Source organism: Prionailurus viverrinus, chromosome X (assembly GCF_022837055.1).
Source record: "Prionailurus viverrinus isolate Anna chromosome X, UM_Priviv_1.0, whole genome shotgun sequence".
Lineage (NCBI taxonomy): Eukaryota > Metazoa > Chordata > Mammalia > Carnivora > Felidae > Prionailurus > Prionailurus viverrinus.
In genome coordinates, this window is record NC_062579.1 from 8,848,157 (window position 1) to 8,869,828 (window position 21,672).

A 21,672-nucleotide genomic window follows, 5' to 3' on the forward strand; every position below is an offset into this window, starting at 1 on the left:
TGAGCTCCTTCAAGGAGTGAGGGCCTGGTGTTGGGCTCAGTGGAGGACACAAACAGGTGCACACGGAGTCATGGACTTTTGGAACCAAAAAGGCCTGCATGCGACCAAGTAGCCAATAAGTAGCCGGGCCTTGCTGCACAGCTTGTATGGGAATCTGAACTTTCAGAATGTTCTGGAAATGGAGAGGGGCAACAGTAAGCGTCTGCCATCCAGTAAACTCTTCTGGGAACTGACCAGGACTTCTTTGGAGATAAGGCCCATATCAGGCAAACAAAGTTTGTGTAACTGGCGGATAATTCCTGAATCACTTTTGGTGACACAGAAAACTTCCTCTGATCTCAAAGACCAGTCAAGTCTGGTTTTTCTCTTCTATCAGCCTTGGGGATTTGAAACAGGATGTGACACTACGGATGTTTTTCACTATTGACCTTTAAAGGCAATATTGGTATTACCAGGTACAGCATTCTTAAGCAGAATGGATGTACGTATACCAAAACAGTGTAGACTAGTAAGCACAGTTAGCGTCTGTTAAATGAACAATGAGAGAATGGAAAATGGAACTGGAAATATTAGGAGTTCTGAGTTCAAGCCTTAGTTGCCACTGATTGTCTTTGTGACTTTGAGCCAGTCATTTCCCCAGGCCTCAGTTTCCTCACCTGCAACATGGATTTATCAAAATACCTGTCCTGATAGTCTCATAGATTTGTTGTAAAGATGACCTTAGGAGAGATGGTGGGTGTACAAACCCCGTAGATGGGCTAAAGAGCTACATAAAGATGAGCCTGTGCTGTTGTTCAACTGCAAAACGGACCTAGCACAGCTGCAGGAGATTGGAGGCCTTGCCGCTTCGCATTCTTACTTTGTCGTGGCTTTTTCCCAGGATCGTGTTGTGTATGTGAAAATGTTTGCCGCACGGTTGCTTACAGATTTGAAACTGTTTACAAAGGAAAATCCGGCAATGGGTAAATAGTAAAGGAAATTATGGTGCAACTCTCTGAAGAAATTTTAGATAGCCAATGGGAGTATGATCATAAATTCTTTCCCCAAAAGGTAGACTATTGGCTGAATAAAGAAAAATATCATTATAATATGACTTCACCAATGGCAGGAAACACAGAGAACTTAAACAATTCTGCCAAGATGGTAACAAAAAAGTAATTTAAAAATTATTTTAAAGACTCTTGTAATATTTCTAACAATAATGATTTTTTTTTAATTTTTTTTTCAACGTTTATTTATTTTTGGGACAGAGAGAGACAGAGCATGAACGGGGGAGGGGAAGAGAGAGAGGGAGACACAGAATCGGAAACAGGCTCCAGGCTCCGAGCCATCAGCCCAGAGCCTGATGCGGGGCTCGAACTCACGGACCGCGAGATCGTGACCTGGCTGAAGCCGGACGCTTAACCGACTGCGCCACCCAGGCGCCCCAATAATGATTTTTTAAATACGCAAAAATCTTCTCATGATACCATTTTTTTCTATTCGTGGAGATTACGGACTGATTACTTAGCAGTGACTAACTCTAGAAAGAGTAATGCCAACCAGTTGATAATTCCACATCTTACTGCTTAATGGAAAACCCAGGTCATCTCCATTTTTAATACCTCTCAGCAAGATCAATACCGTATTTATCATTCAAGGTATTTGACGTCACTGGCACTGTAAATTACTTTTCCATGAAGCTACATAAGAAATACATTTAAGTTAGCTTAAAATTTTTTTATTTACATGATTTCACATGCAAAAGACAAGAAGAGAAAAATGGCAGAAAAAGAAATGAAGTTGAGGATTTAGATTTGGTTTTTAAGGCCTCTTCTTCCTACCTGGTTCACCATTGCATCAGTAACATCTATGTTTGGTTTCTGTCCAAAGGGGACTGTCAAAGGGTACAGATTTGTCCAAAATCGACCCCACATATCGCCTATTTTTTTAAAAAAAAGTTTCGTTAATACATAGCAAAGACAGCAGAAATATAGACCTGATTTTACACAGTGCATAACTTAGGATTGGCAAACAGGCCATATAGTATTCTAGATTTCATCTAGTTTCTCTTCATTTACCTCTTTTTCCGTACTCCCATTTAAAATTTTCAACACTCCCTTCTTTTTTCTATCTCCTCTAAAAGGATAAAATGACAGGAAATTATCCCTATTTCTCCCATTTCAAATTACAATTCAAGGGCACAATGTATTAAATGTATGGAACATCAAAGCTACTATAGATTAGAAAAAAAAATATCCACCATCTATGGGACAAAATATTGCAAATTAAACCACTAGTAATTCCTAATATTGGACTCAAGAGAGATCATGTAGGATCATCATTCAGGAAACTCTACTAACTAGTAACAAAGTTAGTAACAAAGTTACTAACTAGTTACAAACTAGTAACAAGTAACAAACTAGTAACAAACTAGTAACTAGTAACTAGTAACTAACTAGTAACAAAGTTAGATAACAACCTTTATCACTATACTACAGTAATACATTTAATTGGGTAATTTTTCAAACACCACAAACAAATGTTAAATTGGATCCCAAGGCCAGAGACCCTAAAAGGCAAGATGGATCTAGAAAAAAATCAATCTAAGGGCACCTGGGTGGCTCAGTCAGTTGAGCATCTGACTTTGGCTCAGGTCGTAATCTTGCAGTTCATGGGTAGTAGTGCAAAGCCTGCTTCAGATCCTCTGTCCCTCTCTCTCTTTGCCTCTCTCTCTCTCTCTCTCCCTCAAAAGTAAATAAACATTAAAAAAAAAAAAGAAAGAAAAAGTCAATCTAACAGCAAGACCAGAATGCTGGCAACAAAGTAATGGGGCAATATAACAACATGAAGAATATTTCAATGAACTCATGTTTTAAGCAATAAAATTCAGTAGAAATAAATGCAAGGTTCAATGCTTAAATCTTAAAGGAAAATGTATCCACTATAAAAATATGTAATATGTGACTTCAGGCTGAGACATAATCAACATGTAAAAGACCAAAAGAGACCCAACAAACAGTATAACATGGCTTCCAAAACACAAATGTGATCTCAAGATAAATAAACAGAATTATAGTGTCTAGAACAAAGGAAGTCATGATACCATATTTACTCAATACTGGCCAAACCTCATCTGGAGTAATTGTTCAGTTCTGAGCATGATATTTAAAGAGAGATATCAACAAAGGACAGCTTATCCCAGGGAGAACAATTAGAAAATTGAGTTTTAAAGAATGGCTAAAAATCTCTATAGGATATTTAACTGGAAAGAAGCAGATGATGGTAACAATAATATCACTAAAATATATTGATTACATACTCTTGTGCCAGGTACTATGCTGTGCCTTTTATGATGGTTGTTTAAAATATCCAGAAGGCCATCTTGTAGAAGAAGAATGGACACATTCTGGATAACCTCATACCATGGAATTAGATGTAATGAATGGAAAACATTAGAGGGGTGTTGATTCAGTCCCACATAAGGCAGAACTTGCTTATAATTGGTGCCACATATCACTAGATTAGTCTACCTTGGAAAGAAGAGTCACATCACACTAGATAGGTTTAGGCAGAAACTGAATTACTGAAGGATGCCTGCCAAAGACATTGTAGAGAGCATTTATATATTGCCTTAGAATAAAAAGTCTCCACGGGTCCTTTGTCCATATTCTCTCCTGCTAAGAGAGAGCTTTAAAGGCTGTTGAGAAGAATTAGCTAGCAGAAACTTAGCTTGGTAGGAATGCTATGTATCCATGACATGATACAAATACTTTCAAATATTTTCAAGCACAAATATTTTATTTGGCCTTGGCTTCTAGGGAGTGGTAGAGGGGAAGGAAGGATGGCTACTCTATGGAAGGGAATTAGGAGGTTCAATAAAAGGCCCCAGGTCTTTCATGGTCTATGAAACCTCTGTGGCAGGATAAAAAGTTCTTGGAAGATTGAGTCTCTTCCTAAGTTAGGCATCTTTCTTCATGGCAAAGACTTCATTCATAACCCATATGATTCCAAACCACGTACTTTGCAGCAAAAGTAATTGGTGCAGTTTAGAATAAACTTACGAAGCTTTCACTCAAGCTATACCTTAATTTCCAAAAGCCTTTCTTTCACCCCTGGCCAACCACAGCCTACCAAGCTTCTTTCCTCTGACAACATAATACTAAAATCTCAAATTCCACCTCAAGAGCTTAGCCAATGAACTTAAATTGAAAAACTTATTTTCCCCATTTCCACTCTCATTTGAACTTGGAATTCTCTCTCTAGTTATGTTAAATAATCCCTTTATCCTTTGAATCATGGCCAACATAATATTCGTTCATGTGTAAAATAAAGTGATGCAATAAAGAACAATTTATGTTATATAATTATGTTGAATAAAGTGCCGTCAAAATGTGATTTCTACAATGTTACTAACTTCATTCGCAACATTTCCCAAAAGTTTTATGTTGGGCCTCATTCCAAAAAACAACTTTAGTGGTGGAAATAACAAAGAACAAAGTACACAAAGAGTTCCTGGAGTTTCTTACCAAGCAAATGGGCAGGGAGGCATCCAGTTGGGCTGATACGGGAAGGGTAGGTATCCATCAACTTTGCCCTCACGTAAGCATGAAGATGTTGGTACAGTGGCTTAATCTGAAAAGCCCGGGAAGAAAGTTTAAGACCAAGAGTAGCCTTTTCCAATTTCCAATCCCTACCACTAAAAACAGGAATCTCTTCAGACATATCTTCCCAGATATGGATGATGACTAACTTCACTGCATAAAGCAACAAACACATCTGGAGGAATACAGGTCCCAAAACGAAAGCAGATGCAAAGAAATATTCATTTTTAATATGTTACCTACTTCCTTTGTTTTTAAGTTGAAGTATCATTTACATCCCACAAAGTTCACCTACTTTTAAATGTACAGTTTCATGAGTTTTAGTACATTTATGCTGTTGGACAACATCACTGTTACCCAGTTTTAGAATATTTCCATTACCCCAACACGTTTTCTTGTGCCTGTGTGCAGTCAATTCCACTCCCATCCCCAGCCCCAGGTAATCACTGAACTGATTTCTGTCTCTATAGTTTTGTCTGTTCTGGAAATTTCATATAGATGAAGTCATGTGATATGTAACCTTTTGCATCTGGCTTCTTTCACTCAGCATGATTTTTAGGTTCATCCATGTTACGGCATGTATCAGTAGTTCATTCTTTTTATTACTGAGTAGCATGTCACTGTATGATTACGTCAGAGTTTGCTTCATTTAGTAGCTCTTGGATACAATTTGGCAGCTGAAGGACAACTAGGTTGTCTCCAGTTTGGGGCTACTGTGAATGATGCTTCTATGAACGTTCATGTATGAGTCTTCGTATGGATCTATATTTTCATTTCTCTCATATAGATACCTAAGAGTGGAACACCTTAGTCGGATGATAAGTGTGTGTTCAACTTCTTAAGAACTGCCAAACCACTTTCTGCAGCCGCTGCACCATTCTGCATTTCTATCAGCAGTGTCTCCACACCCACACCAGCGCCTGCTATGCCTGTCTTTTTTAACCGTAGCCATTCTGGTGGGTGTGTGGTGGTTTTTAAACATGGTTTTAATTTGCATTTCCCTAATAACTTTTTACTTGCTTATCTGTCATTTATATAATCTCCTTGCTCAAATCTTTTGCCCATTTCTTTTCTGAGGAGTTGTTGCCCCAACTTCCACTTTTGATTGCTTTGCCGAACGATGGCTATGACACAGTAGGTTTGCATAAGAAGTTTGAAGGCACAGGGGTGAGGGGGAGGGGTGGGGGGCAAAAGGAAGGAAGAGGGAGACATTGAGAAGTGTCCATGAGATACTCTGCCTTCCATAAAAAGGCTCCCTCAGTCAAAGGTAAGGAAACAATACTATCAATTGTCCTGAGGAAGGAAGCAAAGCCTACAGCTGCTAACAAAGTAAGACAGGGTGGGTCCCAGGTAGTTCACAAAGACCATTCCATCCGATAATCTCTCCTTCTTATAACCTTGCTATTGGTAATTGCTGGGCCACTCAGTGGCTGAAAAGGAGAGGAAAGCAGAGTAACTCTGCTCATCTATGGGGCCTGTCCTATTATTCTTTCAAATCTTTTCAAGCTCTAATATTCCATAACTCTGAGGCCTGGGAATGGCTAACTACTGCATTAGGAACAAGCCAGAATGCCTTTGGTCATTGTCCCTTCTTCCCGCACACTGCCCTACATCTGTCTCTGTGTATGCTTCCTTGGTTACCTGTGTGAAGGTATGTTCCACATCTTTAATCAACTGGCTGCGGCTATAGTTATAGCCATCTGTCCACTCCTCTTCATAATCTCCTCTCCAATAATCTCCATAGTCCTCATAATCTGTTTTTTAAAAGGAGAAGGAAGAGAACATAAGGGAAAGAAGGAGATAAAGCACGGTATACATAGATCAGCCTTGGTGGGAGGTTAAAAAATCCAAAGATCTGTCACATTTTTATTGTCCTTCTAAATGTCAACTCAAAGGGATGAAATAAATACTAACACTAGCTGGTGTCGGTCAAGCGCGTGCTCTCTGCTCTCTCTTTGCTCTCTCTTCAATGCATCATCTCCTCTAAGAAGCACAGAAACTCTGCAAGATTGACATTATTAAAATCCCCACCATGCAGATTAGCACCCTGTTCCTGGACGGTGGAATCGTTTGTCCAGCGTCACACGACTGGGAAGAGGCAAAAGCACCCTCCGAGTCTTCTAACCCTTGGTCTCTACTGTCTCCATACTTCAGTTTCTATCTTTGGCTTTAAAACATGTGACTGGATTTGAGTTTTTAAATTCTATTCTTGTTCAGGGCCTTCTATTTTCAAATGTAAACCAACTCATCTTAGACATCGCCACAGCGGGCCTGTGTTTGTTTGCAGATTATCTGTATACACAGAACATCTCTGCATGCATCGTGTAGTATCTCGTCATCTGGAAACACAGGCTTGCATTAGGATATTAGCCAATACAATTTGCAAATGTATTTCAAAAATTCTTATTTTCACATGCACATTGGCAATGGATGATCAGGAAGAGGAGAGAGAGAAATATTTGGATGGAAAGATATGGTGATGAGCTGCTGTCCCAGCTTGCCTGTGGCTTAAGAATACAAGTTTAAGTGGCAGTGAAAGGCACTGAGAAACAACAGATGAAAAAAATTCTTCCTTACTCAACCCCAAGAGGCAGTGAATCACCAAAGCATAAAGTTACTCGTAATGCCATAGCTTCAGCTCATTATTCAGGCAGGAGAATAAGTTAGGATATATGGAAATTTAAGCCCCATATTAAGATTTTTATGACCACATGATTTGAGTTATAATTACAGCTGCAGAACATAATGGGTTTCCAGCCTAAATTAATCTGATTTTTTTTTCTTTCTGGGACACCACCCTGAGTTAAACACACAAATGACCTTTAAAAATCAACTGTAGCCAGATAGGAGTTTAGGTGAGGGACAGTGTCTCTGTCTCCCATCCTGTCAGAGTAATAGAATCCCTACTCAATCCCCAGGCTACCTCAGGAAGGCTTGGGTTCCTGATACCTTCCCAGATGACTGATTTGTTTGACGTCCTGTTGTTCAGCCTCATTGCTGAGCTCCTTAAACGGTAGAATGTCAGCGCATCTTTCCTTATCCCCTAGTAGTTCCTTCTTTGAGACACATCACCTGAATTTGTTCAGGAGATGATCACTAATTTATGGATACCACTTCTGTCAAAGGGCAGGCTTGGTAATTCATGAGAAATAGCCCACAGCCCCCACAGAGAGCATCAGGATCTCTACAGACCAGCGAACTTACTGTTTGCTCTTGCCATCTCATTTTTCAGGGCCACATACTCTTCATATAATGGCCTCAGCTGCTTGCCGACCTCAGCCCTCCAGCCTTCCCAAGCCCAGAGCCTCTCATTGTAGTCTTTGCTGTTTTCCATTATGTCATCCAAGCCTGTCATTGCAAAGCACCCAATAGGGAAAAAAACATGCATTTGTAAAATTTTTATTTGTAAACAATTGTATGAACTTTAAACAATTAAAAGTAAGGCTGGCAGGCATCGAGGCCATAAAGTTATTAAGTGAAATCTCATGATTTCTCGATTTCTTCATCCTTGTTATAGTTCCAAAATATTTCTGCAGAAAAAATAAACCGTTGAAATCATTTAACTACTTAGTTAAATTACGTAGAATGTGACAGAGTTTACAATGAAGTTTTGTGATAAGTTAACAGTTCACCTATGTACTGAAATACCTATTTGGAATCTTATCATCTTTGGATTATCCACTTGAAAGGCACAGTTTCATCATCCAGTGTCAATCTCAGTTTTAAAACTTAGAGTAAAAACTTAAATTTCATAATGACTGCTCAAAATTAATAGCCTACCTGGTTCAAGTAATAAGCACTCCTGTGGATTGTTTGGGTTACAAGCTTTTCCAGTACTGTAGATCGTGCTCATTGCATTTAAGATTGTGTTCAACTGCAAATTAAGCATAATAAACAATGTTCAATGTGGGAGATGTGCTATATAGAACGCTAAGGTAAGGATGTCCTTTTAACCATGTGATTTTTTGTGCCTCAAAATACAGCAATTCCCATCTTTGCCAAGCACCCTCCTTTATGTAGGGTAGGAATATCTCTGTTAAATTTCCCCCACTATCAACTGGCACAGAGCCTTAGAAACACATAATAAATATATGTGGAATGACTGAAATAAATGGATCCACCAAAATCCCAAGGATGTTTCCCAGATACACAGAGAAGTGCATTTGCTGTTCATTCAGCATTCACCGAGAACACATTCACTGAACATCTACTTTGTCCGACACTCTGATAACTCTGACATGAACAAGCCGTGGATCCTCAAGGACCCCCATGGCCATGGGACAAGGAGGCAGCCATGAAATCAATAATTACATAATCGAGGGACAAGTGGTAGAACTGTCATGAAAAAGTGATGTGGCAGTCTGGCAGGAGGTGGATAAATGAAGAACTTGGAGATTCAGGAATGGCTTCAAAGAGGAAGGGACATCAGTGCCATGACTTGGAAGAGAAGTAGGAATTGGTCAAGTAGAAAAAGGGAATAGAAGGCAGAGCCTAAAAGATGGATGGAGGTTGGGGAAGAGCAGCAATTTTCCAGAAGTGATGACACGTTGAAGGAAACTGGAGCAGTGACACTGGAGAGGTAAGCAGGGGCTTTGTCACGAGGGGTCAGCCATCTATGCCACACCAAAGAGTTTTAACTTTATCTCGTAGGTAAAGGAGAGTAAAGGTAATAGAGTTAAGCAGTGCTACTCAAAGTATGGTCCATGGACAGGTACAAAACAGCAAATTCTTTGTTTCTATTCTGTGACAAGTACAGGAATCAAGAGAATAATTTTTTTTTTAAAAAGAGAATGAATGTTTATAAACTTTAAAAACCCATTTGATATTTCCATGACATCTCAGCATGTCAATGGATTTAGCCAAGTATTGATCTGTAATAGATTGGTAATAAAAGAAGAAAGGGAAGAAGAGAGGGAGAAAAGGAGGGAGAGAGGGAGGAAGAAAAGCAGGAAAGAAAGGAAAGGAAAGGAAAGGAAAGGAAAGGAAAGGAAAGGAAAGGAAAGGAAAGATAGGAGAGGAAAGAAGGAACTGGTTCTCCCCTACATTTGATTTAAGAAGCACCACATGAAAGGCTCTGTTTCTCTTCTCCTATTTCCCCCTTCCATTATTCTTTCACTCTGACACAAAAGTCATTATCCTAAAACATGAAATAGATCCCATGATTAAAACTTCAATAAGATCCCATAGTCCAAAGGCATCAATCCAAATTCCCTACCATGGCACAAAACTCCTCATGGTCTCTTTGTGTACCTGCTTTTTCAATCTCCCCTCCTCCCTCTCCATTGTATTCATACATTCTTGAGTCTCCTCTCTTCCCAAACAGTTCAATCTTTTACATGCATTTCTGTGTTTTTCAGTTTGGGCTGCACATTAGAACTACTCAGAATCTTATAAAAATACAGTGTCCACGTTCCACCCAGGATAGATCAGGCTGTCTAGACTCTCAAAGACCAATGGGCCAAGTTTCACATGGTGTCTTTGAGAAAAAGATGGGAAGCATGGAATGGATAAGATAAAGTGGATTAATAGCTAGTTGGATAATTGGATCCAAAGAATGTGGAATAATAAATATCAACTTGTAGGAAGATATGTGCCACATGGTTTTATCTTTGTCCTTATCGTGAATTTTTTCTTTTTATAGATGTAGATTACAACACAGAATTCCAGAGGACAAGCAACTGAGAAAGAAGACTTTGATGTTAAATAGCCAAATATTTTAGATAAAAATATTTCAGTAGGTTAGATCAGGGGTCTGTAAACTATGATCTGCAGACCAAATGCTGTCTGCTGCCTGTTTTTGTAAAGTTTTAGCAGAACACAGCCACACTCATTTGCTTATTTATTAGCTATGGCTGATTTTCTGACACAACAGCAGAGTTGACTCATTGTGACAGAGACTAGATGGCCCACAAAACCTAAAATATTTACTATCTTTCCTTTTACAGAATAAAGTGTACTGACTCCTAGGCTAGAGAGATGGGATGAGAGATGTTATTTTAATAGGGTGAATACAGGCTTTCTTGACTTTGAGCAAACTACCTACTTAAGAATAGAATTTTGAAAGCTATCATTTTAGAGCAACATTGGTGGAAGAGACTTGGAAACTTCCTGGACAGTGATGTTGATATGAGCCAACATGGGATTTGGTTGTCAAAAAACAAACAAACCAAACAAACAAAAACCTAATACAGTCCTAGACTATCTTCATAGATGTAGGGCGAAGGGTGTAGAATGTCCTATTCCTGATCACCTTCATGCATCAGAACCAACGCAGAGTGCCATGTCTAGTTCAAGGTTACCGACAAAATGAAGACAGCAATTAGGACTGGTTAGGAAACTTGAAACTATCGTACAGAGGAAAACTGACGGAGTGAAAGATGATATCCTAGGTTCAAAAAACAAAAAGGACTTGGGGCACCTGGGTAGCTCCGTCAGCTAAGTGTCCAACTCTTGGTTTCAGCTCAGGTCATCATCTCACAGTTAGTAAGTTCTGGCCCCATGTCAGGCTCCCCCCTGACAACGTAGAGCCTGCTTGGGATTCTCTCTCTCCTCTCTCTTTTTGCCCCTCCTATTCTCGTGCTCTCTCTCACTCTCTCTCAAAATAAATAAATAAACTTTAAAAATAGGGGTCAACCAGTTTAAAAAAATAGCTGCCTTCATTTATTTAAAAACCTTTGTAGGAAAGAGCAATTTGGATCCAGAAGGCAGAACAAAATGGTGGTAAAGCACTTAATGCTCAATGGAGGGAGTATCTCTATCAATTAGAGGGGCCCACAGATGGAATGGATGTCTTGGAAAGAGATGGCTCACCCACCCCTAAAGCAGTTTGAGCTGAGGTTCTTAGCCACTCGTTAAAGACATAGAGAAGAGTCAAGAATGAAAAGGGGGAAAGAATTGGACCACATACAGGACTTCTCAAGCTTGGCACTATTAATGTTGTGGACCAAATAATTCTTTGTCATTGGGGCCTGTCTCGTGCATTGTGGAATGTTTAGTGGCATCCCTGCCCCTTCCCCACTTATGACAACCAAAAATGTTTCCAGACATCATCAAATGTCACTGGGGGGCACCCCTAGTTGAGAAGGAATGACATAGACTAAGTATATTCTTCAGGCCACCTGGTCCTCAGGAAGGTGACTTTGGTATAGGGTGCCCATATACAACACAGGGCCCAGACACGCCAGTTTGACTTTGTGTCCTAACATAATTATTACCAGTGTCTTCTTTCACTTGCAAAAGGATTCCAGTTTGGATGACAAATTATGTGGTCACCCTACCTAGGCACAGAGCTCTTTCTAATGTCAGCATTACTATCTCTGCAGATAAAGAAAGCATCCATGGGGATATTAATGTTTAATGTTTCCCCAATATTTCAGCTCTTGAGGTCAGCGCTAGAATGTTCACATACTCGTTGGTTCTTGTCTGCTGAGAGCACTGATGACCCACTCTGCTGAAGGGCCTGCAATTGACGTTTGACGGTGGTATTGTGAATTTCTGCTAGCGGGTAAGTTTTGGCAAGCTTGGACTGTTCTTCATAAAAGGCAGACCATTTGGCCCCGGCCTCATTCTGAAATGACAAGAAAATAAAGTTGAAGTCAGAATGGCACCGCTTGAACAGATAAAACAGGAGATACCGTCCAAAAAAACATCTGGTGGAACATCTAATATTTCCTGAGTAGTTTTAGTTCTCTACTTTGCTGAAGGTCAAAGCTTAGGTTATGAGTTACCAGGCCATTCTTGGTCACTCTCTCTTTCTGGCCCAGTGCCTAGTTTTCCCCAGGGTCCTGTCCCCAGAACTGGAAGTGCATTCTCACAGATAATTCACATCGTGGGGCCCTGGAATTTATGGCCTTAGCACTGTGACGTGGGTGAGCTGATCAAGGATTCGAGGATGAATGCTCTAAAGGGAGAGTCCAGTAAAGCTCAGAACAAACTTAATGGGAATACAGCCCCTCATGACACTGGGAACCGCAAGAAATGAGAATCAGTTTGCAGTAAGCCCCACAATGCCATGACTTACCAGAGATTCTGATCTTAAATTATGTTCCCCCAAGAAGGTAGCCCAGAATATGGCCCTTTGGTAGCCGTGGCGATTTTCTAACAGTCAAAGAAACCAATGAGCAGGTGATGATGCCAGGACTCACTTGGCCCCCATCTTGAACATCAGTATAGGCAAGTGGACTTCTCCAGACTCTTCTAGCACAGTCTTTTCTCAATGTACAAATTCATTTCCATCTATCACAGACTGAAATAAGCAATTACTTTGTACATTGTACTTCTCTAGACTGTATAAAAGAGGTAGCCTATGAGACAAGTAAGAACTCCATTCTTGGAGTCAGACACCTGTGACTAGCTGTGCAACTTTAGGCAAATTACTTACCTTCTCTGAGCCAGTCACCTTATCTGTAAAACGTGAGTAATAATAGGACTTACCTCAAAGGGTTGTTGTAACGATGAGAAGAATTGACAACAAAAAGTTTATCACAGTATCTGGTACATCCTAAACATTCAAAAAAGTTAGCTATTTTGTAATTTGTAGAAAAAAAATTCTTTGCCCTTAAGTTGCTTACAGTGTTATCAGACAGATAAGGTATGCAGCGTGAATGTTTCATTAATGAAATATAAGAGCGTATGATAAAGTATAAGCTTTGAGTGGGCCAAGCAGTTTCTGCTATAGGAAAAGAAAGACTCATGCAGGCAACTAGATTTGGCCAAGCTCTCATGGAGAAGACCTTAAAGTAGGTAGGAGTTGGATGGATGTAGAGTACTTTGCAGAATAATTCACCTCATTTGATCTTCTTAATCTCATGAGATAGAAAATCATTGTGTCTCCGTTATCCATATGTGCATAAAGGGGCTGAGAGATAGCCCCTTATAGTGGATATAGCAATCAACTGACAGCATCTGGGTCCTGGATCCTGTGGTAGAGAAATGCTAAGATGGCTCCCATGATCCCTCTGTCTGGGTGGTACACACTTGAGTGATCGCCTCCACCTTGAGTGTGAGCAGAACCCATGATTCACATCTAACCAGCAGCATATACCAAAGGTGACAGGATGTACATATTTATGTTATATAAGATTATAATTTTTATCTTGCTAAAACTCTGTCTCCCTTGCTGACTCTGATGCAGCGAGATGCCATGTTGTGAGCCACCCTGTGGAAAGGGCCACACGTCGAGGAATGGAGGATGGCCTCTGGGTGATATCATGCAAGAAACTAAGGTCCTCAGTCCAGCAGCACACAAGGATCTGAATGCTTACCACTAACCACATTAGCTTCGAAGTGGATTCATCCCCAGTCAGGCCTCAGATGAGACCATAGTGCTAGCCAGGACCTCGATTACAACTTCATAAGGCTCAGAAATGGAAGGTGCAGCTAGAAAATGCCTGGATTCCTCACCCACAGAAGCTGTGGGATAATAAATGCGTAGTGTTTTAAATTGCTAAGCTTATGGTAATTTTTAACACAATAGATAATTAGTAACAATCCCAACGCGGGACTTCAGGCATGATTGCGTTTTCCAGGCAAGGAATTTTACTTTTATTCTTTGAATACTAGGGAATCACTCAGGGGCACCAAGCAGGCTTGTGACATGATGGAAATGGTGTGTGGACATGACAACAACGGCTCAGACAAGAAAGAGATGAGTAGAATAGTGGCAGTAAAAACGGGAAATGATTTCTCTCTTTATTGAGTACACACAACCCCCCAGGAACCACTTCCCAATTAATCTTCACAAACAATCCTTTGAGGTAGTTGTGATTATCTCTACTTCACAAATGAGGAAACTGAGGCACAGAGCTGGGAAGTAGCTTTCCCTAGGACACGCAGCTAGTAATTAAAAGAACCAGAGTGTTAACCCAGATGTTTACCTCCAAAGCTAACGCTCTTAACCAGTGACCATTGATTGTATTCAACACATTCTAGTCTTGTCTGTAACACGCATGAGTGGGAAGGAGTGGACTATGGAAAGAAGAGTTTGGTCTCTGCTGCAGACTCATCTACGCAACCCACCAGTTACCTCGAAACCTCTACCCTTCTTCACCCAATCCAGGATGATTTACTGTCAAGCAAAATTTCTGGTAAAACTTTGATACCAAATTATAGGAATAATATTATTCTCAATTTCTTCTGGAAACAACTCACGATCCCCAAAAGGGCTCAGTCTCAGAACATTTTTTAAATTATACTGATATAGGAACTTTGAAGATATCTGTTCTATTTATCACTACCATACTGTAAGTGTCATACTTTAAATCGCAAGACAAAAAAATGCATGATGTTGTCTTGAATTTTGCCCACTAAGGACATACTGTTCCTTCCCAAGCTAGTCTTTTTTCCAGAGCTCTAGGGACCTAAACTAGCTTTTTGTTAATTTCTTGGCTCAATATTCCTGTACCATGCTAGTAGTGGAAATCCCATTTCCACACCTATTAAATAACCCACAGGTGAAACCTGAGTCTGATCAAGTCTCTAGATCAGGACTCTGCCCACCATCTGTTTTTGTAAATAAAGTTTTATTGGAACATAGTCACGCTCATTTATGTGTCATCTATGGCTGCTTTTGCACTACAATGGCAGAGTTGAACAGAGGCCATGGGGCCCACAAAGCCTGAAATATTTACTATCTGGCCTTTTTCAGAAAAAGTGTTCTAACCTCTGCCCTAGATCTAGACATTTACAGGAAATATAGGGGACAAAAGAGCATGTTAAGCAAGATTTACGGGGCATGATCGGCAAATCCAGAATAGTGGGAATTTCTATAGAACCAGAAATTTAATTCTTCAGCAAATAAATTGTTAAAAAAGTGAGGGAGGAATTCTGTAGACTAAAAGAGAACTAAAGAACATCCTTCAAAATGATTGGAAGGAGAGGACCCGGTTAGATCTTGATTCACACAAAAGAGCTGAAATTTTTAAAAAAATGAGACGGTAGGGTGCATTTGAATACTGATAGATATTTGACAAAACTGAGGAGTTCTCATCAAGTGGTTGGTAGTGTTATTGAGGTTCTTTTAAAAATTCTTACTTTGAGAGCTACAAGGTGAAATATTTATGCATCCAACCAGATCATGTTTTGGATTTCTTTCAAAATAATCCAATAAATGAGGGGTTGCGTAGAAAAATAAAACAAGATTGGCCAAAGTGTTAATAATTTGTAAAATCAGGTGATGGGTACGAGGAGATTCAATAGACCAGTCTCTCTTCTTTTATACATGTTTGAACATTTTTATGATGAAAAGTAAAGAAAAACCATACCATGGAATACTATTTGGCAACAGAAAGGAAGGAAGGAACGCTACGTGCCACAACATGCGAAGTGAAAGCAGCCAGACACGAGAGATCACATTTCCTATGAGTCCATTGATACGAAATGTTCAAAGGAGGCAAATTTTTAGAGACAGAAAGTAGATTAGTGGTTGCCTGGGGCTGGGGGCTGGGAGGAAGGGCGATGACTAATGGACATGTGGTTTCTTGCTGGAGAGACGAAAATGTTCTGCAGTTAGATGCTGGCGAAAGTTGTATAGTTCTGTAAATATACTAAAAAGTATCGAATCGTATACTTTCAATTGGTGGATTTTATGGTGCATAAATTGTATTTCAATAAAGCTGTCGTTAAAAGCTCTCTAGAGTAAAAGACAAAACCCGTACCTTATTCCCTAGGTCCTATCACTAAGTCTGAAACACCCACAAAACTGCTCTAAACCCAAGGAGTTAGCCAAAATTTATTCACTGCTCTTTTAGCCAGTTACCCGGCACACGCGCAGAAGCAGAAGCCATTCCTCACCACCAGACTGCCCTCCCTGCATGTAGCTGGTGGTCACCTGCTTCCTCTCTGCATTTTAATATTTTCACTTTCCTTTAAAAGGTCCATGCTTTCTGCGGTTTGGCCACACTTGGTGATTTATGCCCTCTCCTCTCTGGCCTTTGCTCTAATCAACAGCTGCAATTCAAAAGTAATAACACTCAGTGATCCAGACATGATTTCGACAAACATCGCTACATCTCATTCTGGAACATGGCTTCTCAGCAAAGGGCACTCAGCAGGACTGTTACATGTCTCTTCGGCAAGTACAACTCCCGCACTCATAGCAACGATATCGTGTCGTTCTCCCAAGCTCACGGGCATCGAGCCCTATTCTGGTGGTTTGGGGTATGAACTAAGGCTTCACAACGACCCTACAAGGCAGATATGAGTGGGACGTTCTTTTTCACAGGTGAGATAATAAAGGCGCAGAGAGGTTAATTCAGCAGCTTAAGCTCACCCAGCTGGAAAGTGGTGGAGCCAGGATCTGAACCTCGCCAGTCCGGATCCGGAGCTCTTAGGCACGATGCTGGTAAGTAACACCTTCACCAGCACCTACGGGCCCATTCAGCGGAACATGAAAACAAACGAACAGTACACAATAGTCACCTCCAACAGAGATCAAATAAAAAGTGAGGCCAGAGCAACAATAAAGAGATGAAGAGAGGTAAGACTAAAATATGAGCCAAGAAACAGATGATCTCCTATGACCACATCAGGCTGTCAAAATCTCCAGGATTTCTTTGAGCTTTAGAAAAATGGAAAAGCTTCTCTTTGGGAATTTCAAATGAGGCAGTAGGTCTCGGGTTTCATCTGTCCCATGAATGGCAGTAATTTAAACACGCGACCTACTAACCATTTGAAAAAAAAAAAAGCTTCTGAACTACATTTTTGAAGGAATGTATCGCTATACAAGTGTCAGAAAATCTTTTTTTTTTTAAGTGTCACAAAATCTTTTCTCAAATAATGTTGCTCGACTTCTAGGAAAGACGTGTAAGGATACTGCTTCGGGACCTGTGAGAGAAGAAATTCCTGAGTCCTTGCACTTGTCAAAGCATCTTGCTTTCCCAGAGCATTCTGAGATTTGTCAGAATTGGTTTAGTTATGGTTTTTCTGGGAGGGCTCTGGATGGATTCTGTGACCTTTGGAAGTCCCTCAGAGCTCCACGACAATGAAGGAAGGAATTCCCAATTCCAGCCTCTGGACCCATGGTTAGTTTAATTACTAGCTAGCTTTTTCACTAAGCCTCCACTTGCATTTTGCAGTTAATCTATCATTTTAGAGAGTCTTTAGATACTCCTGTTGACACTGTAGGCTTGGGAAAATTATTAACTCAATAACTTATGGCATTTCCATGAAATGCTTTGAAACCCTGATTATGATGAGAATTATGGTAGCAGCTTCATAAAGCATGTTCACTGGTTTCCAAGAATCTGGACCGAGACCAGTGAATTATTTTGTAACCATTTTCAAATGAGCCCCAAGGTCATTTAAGTTTAGGCATCTGGGACTCCAGAATCCAAAAGATCGAGGCAAACATCCAACTTCACAACTCAGAGCATTTCTTTGATTTCCCTTTTCAGTTGCATGGGCAGTAATCTAATCTTTAAGAAGCAGCAAACACCCCTATGTAACCATGAGAACTCACCATTTTTTGGACATTCTCGTCTGTGATATTGGTGTTATAATTCCAGGAAGCAAGTGAACTTTGATAAGACAGCTCTTCGGCTTCATGGTTAAACTTCTCCAAAAATGTCTTGGCCAGTTCTTCAGTGGTGGATTGAGCAGCAGTTAAAGCAGCAAAGCTGAGAAGGAGCCAGAAAGAGCCTGACATCTTTCCCTATGCACCAAGATCCCATCCACTGAACAACTTTCCCTAGAGTAAAACCTCTTCATGAGTTTTTCTTGCTCATCAGCCTTTGAACTTGGGTTGGGCACTGAGCAGGGAAGATGAAAAAAAAAAAAAGAAAAGAAGAAGAAGAAGAAGAAGAAGAAGAAGAAGAAGAAGAAGAAACAGTAAACAGTCTGCTGAACCAATATAAAGTTCATCCTGGAGAGGACAGATATGTAAACAGATTTTAGAATGATTTTTTAAAGTAAATCAAATAAACAAATGTTATTCATTAATCCTAGAGAATCATATCCCTCCTAGTATTTTATGGCCAGATCAGAACTTGCACATTTGGTTAATATGTTCCTAAAAAGCTGTTAAAGATACACTGAAGGTGTTATAATTTTACAGGGACCAAAGAAGGCTAGAATTAGGGATCACGGGGGGTAATGTTGGTACTTATATGTTTTCCAGACAATTCCATTAAAAGTCAGTTATCTCTCCTTTCTTTTCATGTCAAGCTCTGTTCACAGAAAGTCTCTACTAGGGTAACATTTTCCCTTCCTAAATAAACTACTTTGCCCTTGTCTTTTTGGAATTCTTTTTTTTTTCCTGATTATAATTTTAATTTCCATGGCCATTTTTAAAAGTACGAGACTAGGGGCATCTGGGTGGCTCAGTTGGTTGAGCACCCAACTTTGGCTCAGGTCATGATCTCCCAACTCGTGAGTTTGAGCCCTGCATCGGGCTCGCTGCTGTCAGCACAGAGCCGGCTTTGGATCTGCTGTCTCCCTCTCTCTCTGCCCCTTCCTCGCTCACACGCACTCTCTCTCAAAGATAAATAACCCTTTAAAAAATAAAAATAAAAGTATAAGACTACCCTCCACTCCGCAGGTTAACATGCCTGATCCAGCTCACTTTCTATCTCTCAGATGACCATGTTAACCACCTATTGTATGGCTGACTTCACTGTATGCCTCCTCCCCTTTCACTTACCTGTTCTAAAGTCAGTCAAGGACCCAGGGAAATAAAAATGACTCTGCATGGTATGAAATTCAAAGAGTGTCCATGTCCGTGGTCATCCAAAACCATGGGATCATGGCAACAGAGAATCCAGAGGGACTCCAGTGGTTATCCTGTAGATTCTCCAGAGCTGGATCAATGTCCTCATTCCCAGAGAGCGGGTATGTCAGAGATAAAGAGAGGAGCCACTGTAAATGGCAGGGCTCCTGGGCCGGCTCGACTGTGATTATGAAACCTTCACGCAGGGAAAATATTTCTTCACCCAGAAAAACAAGTCTTCCAGGTCCAGGTGACCTGGCAGTAACCAAGCCTTTAAAAAAAGTTTTGACTACTTTCCCTTATTCCAAAGTTGTACGTATTATTATAGGACAGGGAAAAATAATGATAAGTAACTGCTCAAAGTGCTTTGCATTATAATAGTTCGTTGAAGCGTTACAACAAATCTAGAGGTGAGTAATTTTTATCGATGTTGCACAGATTATGAAACTGAGGCTCAGAGAACTTAAATAAATTACCACACCTCATTCAGCCAGGAATGCCATTTGATTCTAGAGTACAGACCCCTTTCCACATTCCGTGAAGATGACAGATTTCGTTTTGCCACATCAAAAAGAGGTGGATTCAAGGCGCCTGGGTGGCTCAGTCAGTTAAGTGTCTGAATCTTGATTTCAGCTCAGGTCACGATCTGAAGAATTTATGAGATCAAGCCCCATGCGGGCTTGCCCCCAAGCAGAGCCTGCTTGAGATTCTCTCTCTCTCTCTCTCTCTCTCTCTCTCTGTCCTTCCCCACTCTCTCTCTTTCAAAATTAATAAAGAAACATTAAAAAAAAGAGGTAGCTTCTTCCTATCCTTAATGTAAATCAAAACACGTAATCCTTCTAAGAAATAAGTTAGTTGACAAATTTAAGCAATTATGATAAATGTTAAATGAAAGTAGGGGAGAAATCAGTGAAGTTTCATCACGGCACTTCCCACATTCGAGGAAGCTGAGATCCACTCACTTCACACAGGCATTAGGAGAAAAACCAGTTCCGAGAAAGGGGAGCAGCACGTGAGGCTTTGAACAAAGAGTTGGAATTTTACTTTAATAAAAGCTGAAACAAAACTCCACTCAGGTCACTTCCTGAATGAAGCTGTTAGCTTTAGAAAAAAAAAATGGAAGCTGTCCAACTTCAATTCACTGAGGCAGAAAATAAGATTAACGTGATCGAACTGAAATGGAGAAAGCAGGATATGGAATCTGAGAGCTAAAAATAGACGGACAAGGAGACTGAGATCACACCGAGGCAAGAACACCCTGGAAGCCAAGAAACTTTGAAAAGTCAGAAATAGAAGGCTTGCCACAATAATTCTGTAGAACTAGCTCGTCACGGCCAGCTGCAGGCAGAGACTGCGTTCTGAGAATTTGTGCTCCCCTCCAATGAGATGCTGCTGCTGTTCTGCCGACTACCCAGCAGTGTTCTCCCCAAGCCCACGCTGAGAATGGAAGGACTCCACTAAAGATCCAGGGGTTAGGACCCAGAAAGGCAATGGGCCCAAAGGAATGGATTGCCTTTGAGACAGAACAGAGAACCAGAAAAATTAAGAAAACTGGACATGTAGGAAACCTGTTCTACTTTTCAAAAGGGTTGGAGTGTGAATTTCCTAAGTGGTAGAGGGAAGAGTTTGATCTTGGCACCTGACAAAACTATAAAATGTGACTTTTAGGCTACGGTTTCCTCTTGGAAAATATATAGATCTCTGGTCCTAAATACATATCTAGGGATTCGTGAGGAACAAGTCACATGCTAACTGCCTCATTTCCTTTCTGCTAAAACAATATAATAGTAAAAGAAAATACAAACATACAATGTATCTTCTACTGCGATAAGGGATTTAACAAAATGTAAGGTTATACAACTAGATTTTAATGTCCCCCAAACAACCACGTGACTCCGGTTGAGCAGTCCTTGATTAATGACGGTTCATGTCCAAAACGATAAGAATCTTGATTCAACAATTAGTTACTGGATATATACTAATGAATAAGACAGGAAAAGTTCCTGTGGATATCATCTTACATGATGTGCGGTAGAGCGAAGAAACAAATAGCTGATGATAAATGCTATGACTTTACAACAAGCAGGAAAGGAGGGTGGTGAGCCCAATCCCTTGGGGTGGGGATGAGAGGGTGATCTCTGAGCAAAGACCTGAAGGAACGGATGAAAGCCATGTGGATATTCAGGAAAGACTGTCCCAAGGGGAGGGGCAGCAGGTGCAAAGGGTGTAGGCGGATCTCAAGAACATCGGAGACCTTTGTGTCTGGAGCCCAATGCATACAGGAAAGTGGCAGGAGGTGAAGATGGAGAGGAAGCTCAGGGCCCCACCAGGAGGGCTGGACACATGATTATAGAACTTTGGCTTTTATTCTGAGTAATGTGGGAAGAC

At 40.5% G+C, this 21,672-nt stretch overlaps 1 protein-coding gene across 3 annotated transcripts in view; it reads right to left on the reverse strand.

The window, feature by feature from the left end:
• Positions 1-19,455, reverse strand: part of ACE2 (angiotensin converting enzyme 2) — a 40,020-nt gene extending 20,565 nt beyond the window's left edge. Inside the window, exons 1-8 of one of the 3 annotated variants that reach the window (XM_047844850.1) lie at positions 19,219-19,455; positions 18,040-18,196; positions 11,992-12,150; positions 8,364-8,457; positions 7,788-7,931; positions 6,225-6,337; positions 4,509-4,614; positions 1,824-1,921 (exon numbers count right to left, since the gene is read on the reverse strand). In XM_047844850.1, coding sequence (XP_047700806.1) covers positions 1,824-1,921; positions 4,509-4,614; positions 6,225-6,337; positions 7,788-7,931; positions 8,364-8,457; positions 11,992-12,150; positions 18,040-18,042 — 717 coding nt within the window. In that variant the 5' untranslated portion in view covers positions 18,043-18,196; positions 19,219-19,455. Of the gene's footprint in view, positions 1-1,823; positions 1,922-4,508; positions 4,615-6,224; positions 6,338-7,787; positions 7,932-8,363; positions 8,458-11,991; positions 12,151-18,039; positions 18,442-19,218 lie in introns of all 3 variants that reach the window. The other 2 variants (XM_047844848.1, XM_047844849.1) reach the window with 2 other exon arrangements.
• Between the last annotated feature and the right edge of the window lie 2,217 nt (positions 19,456-21,672).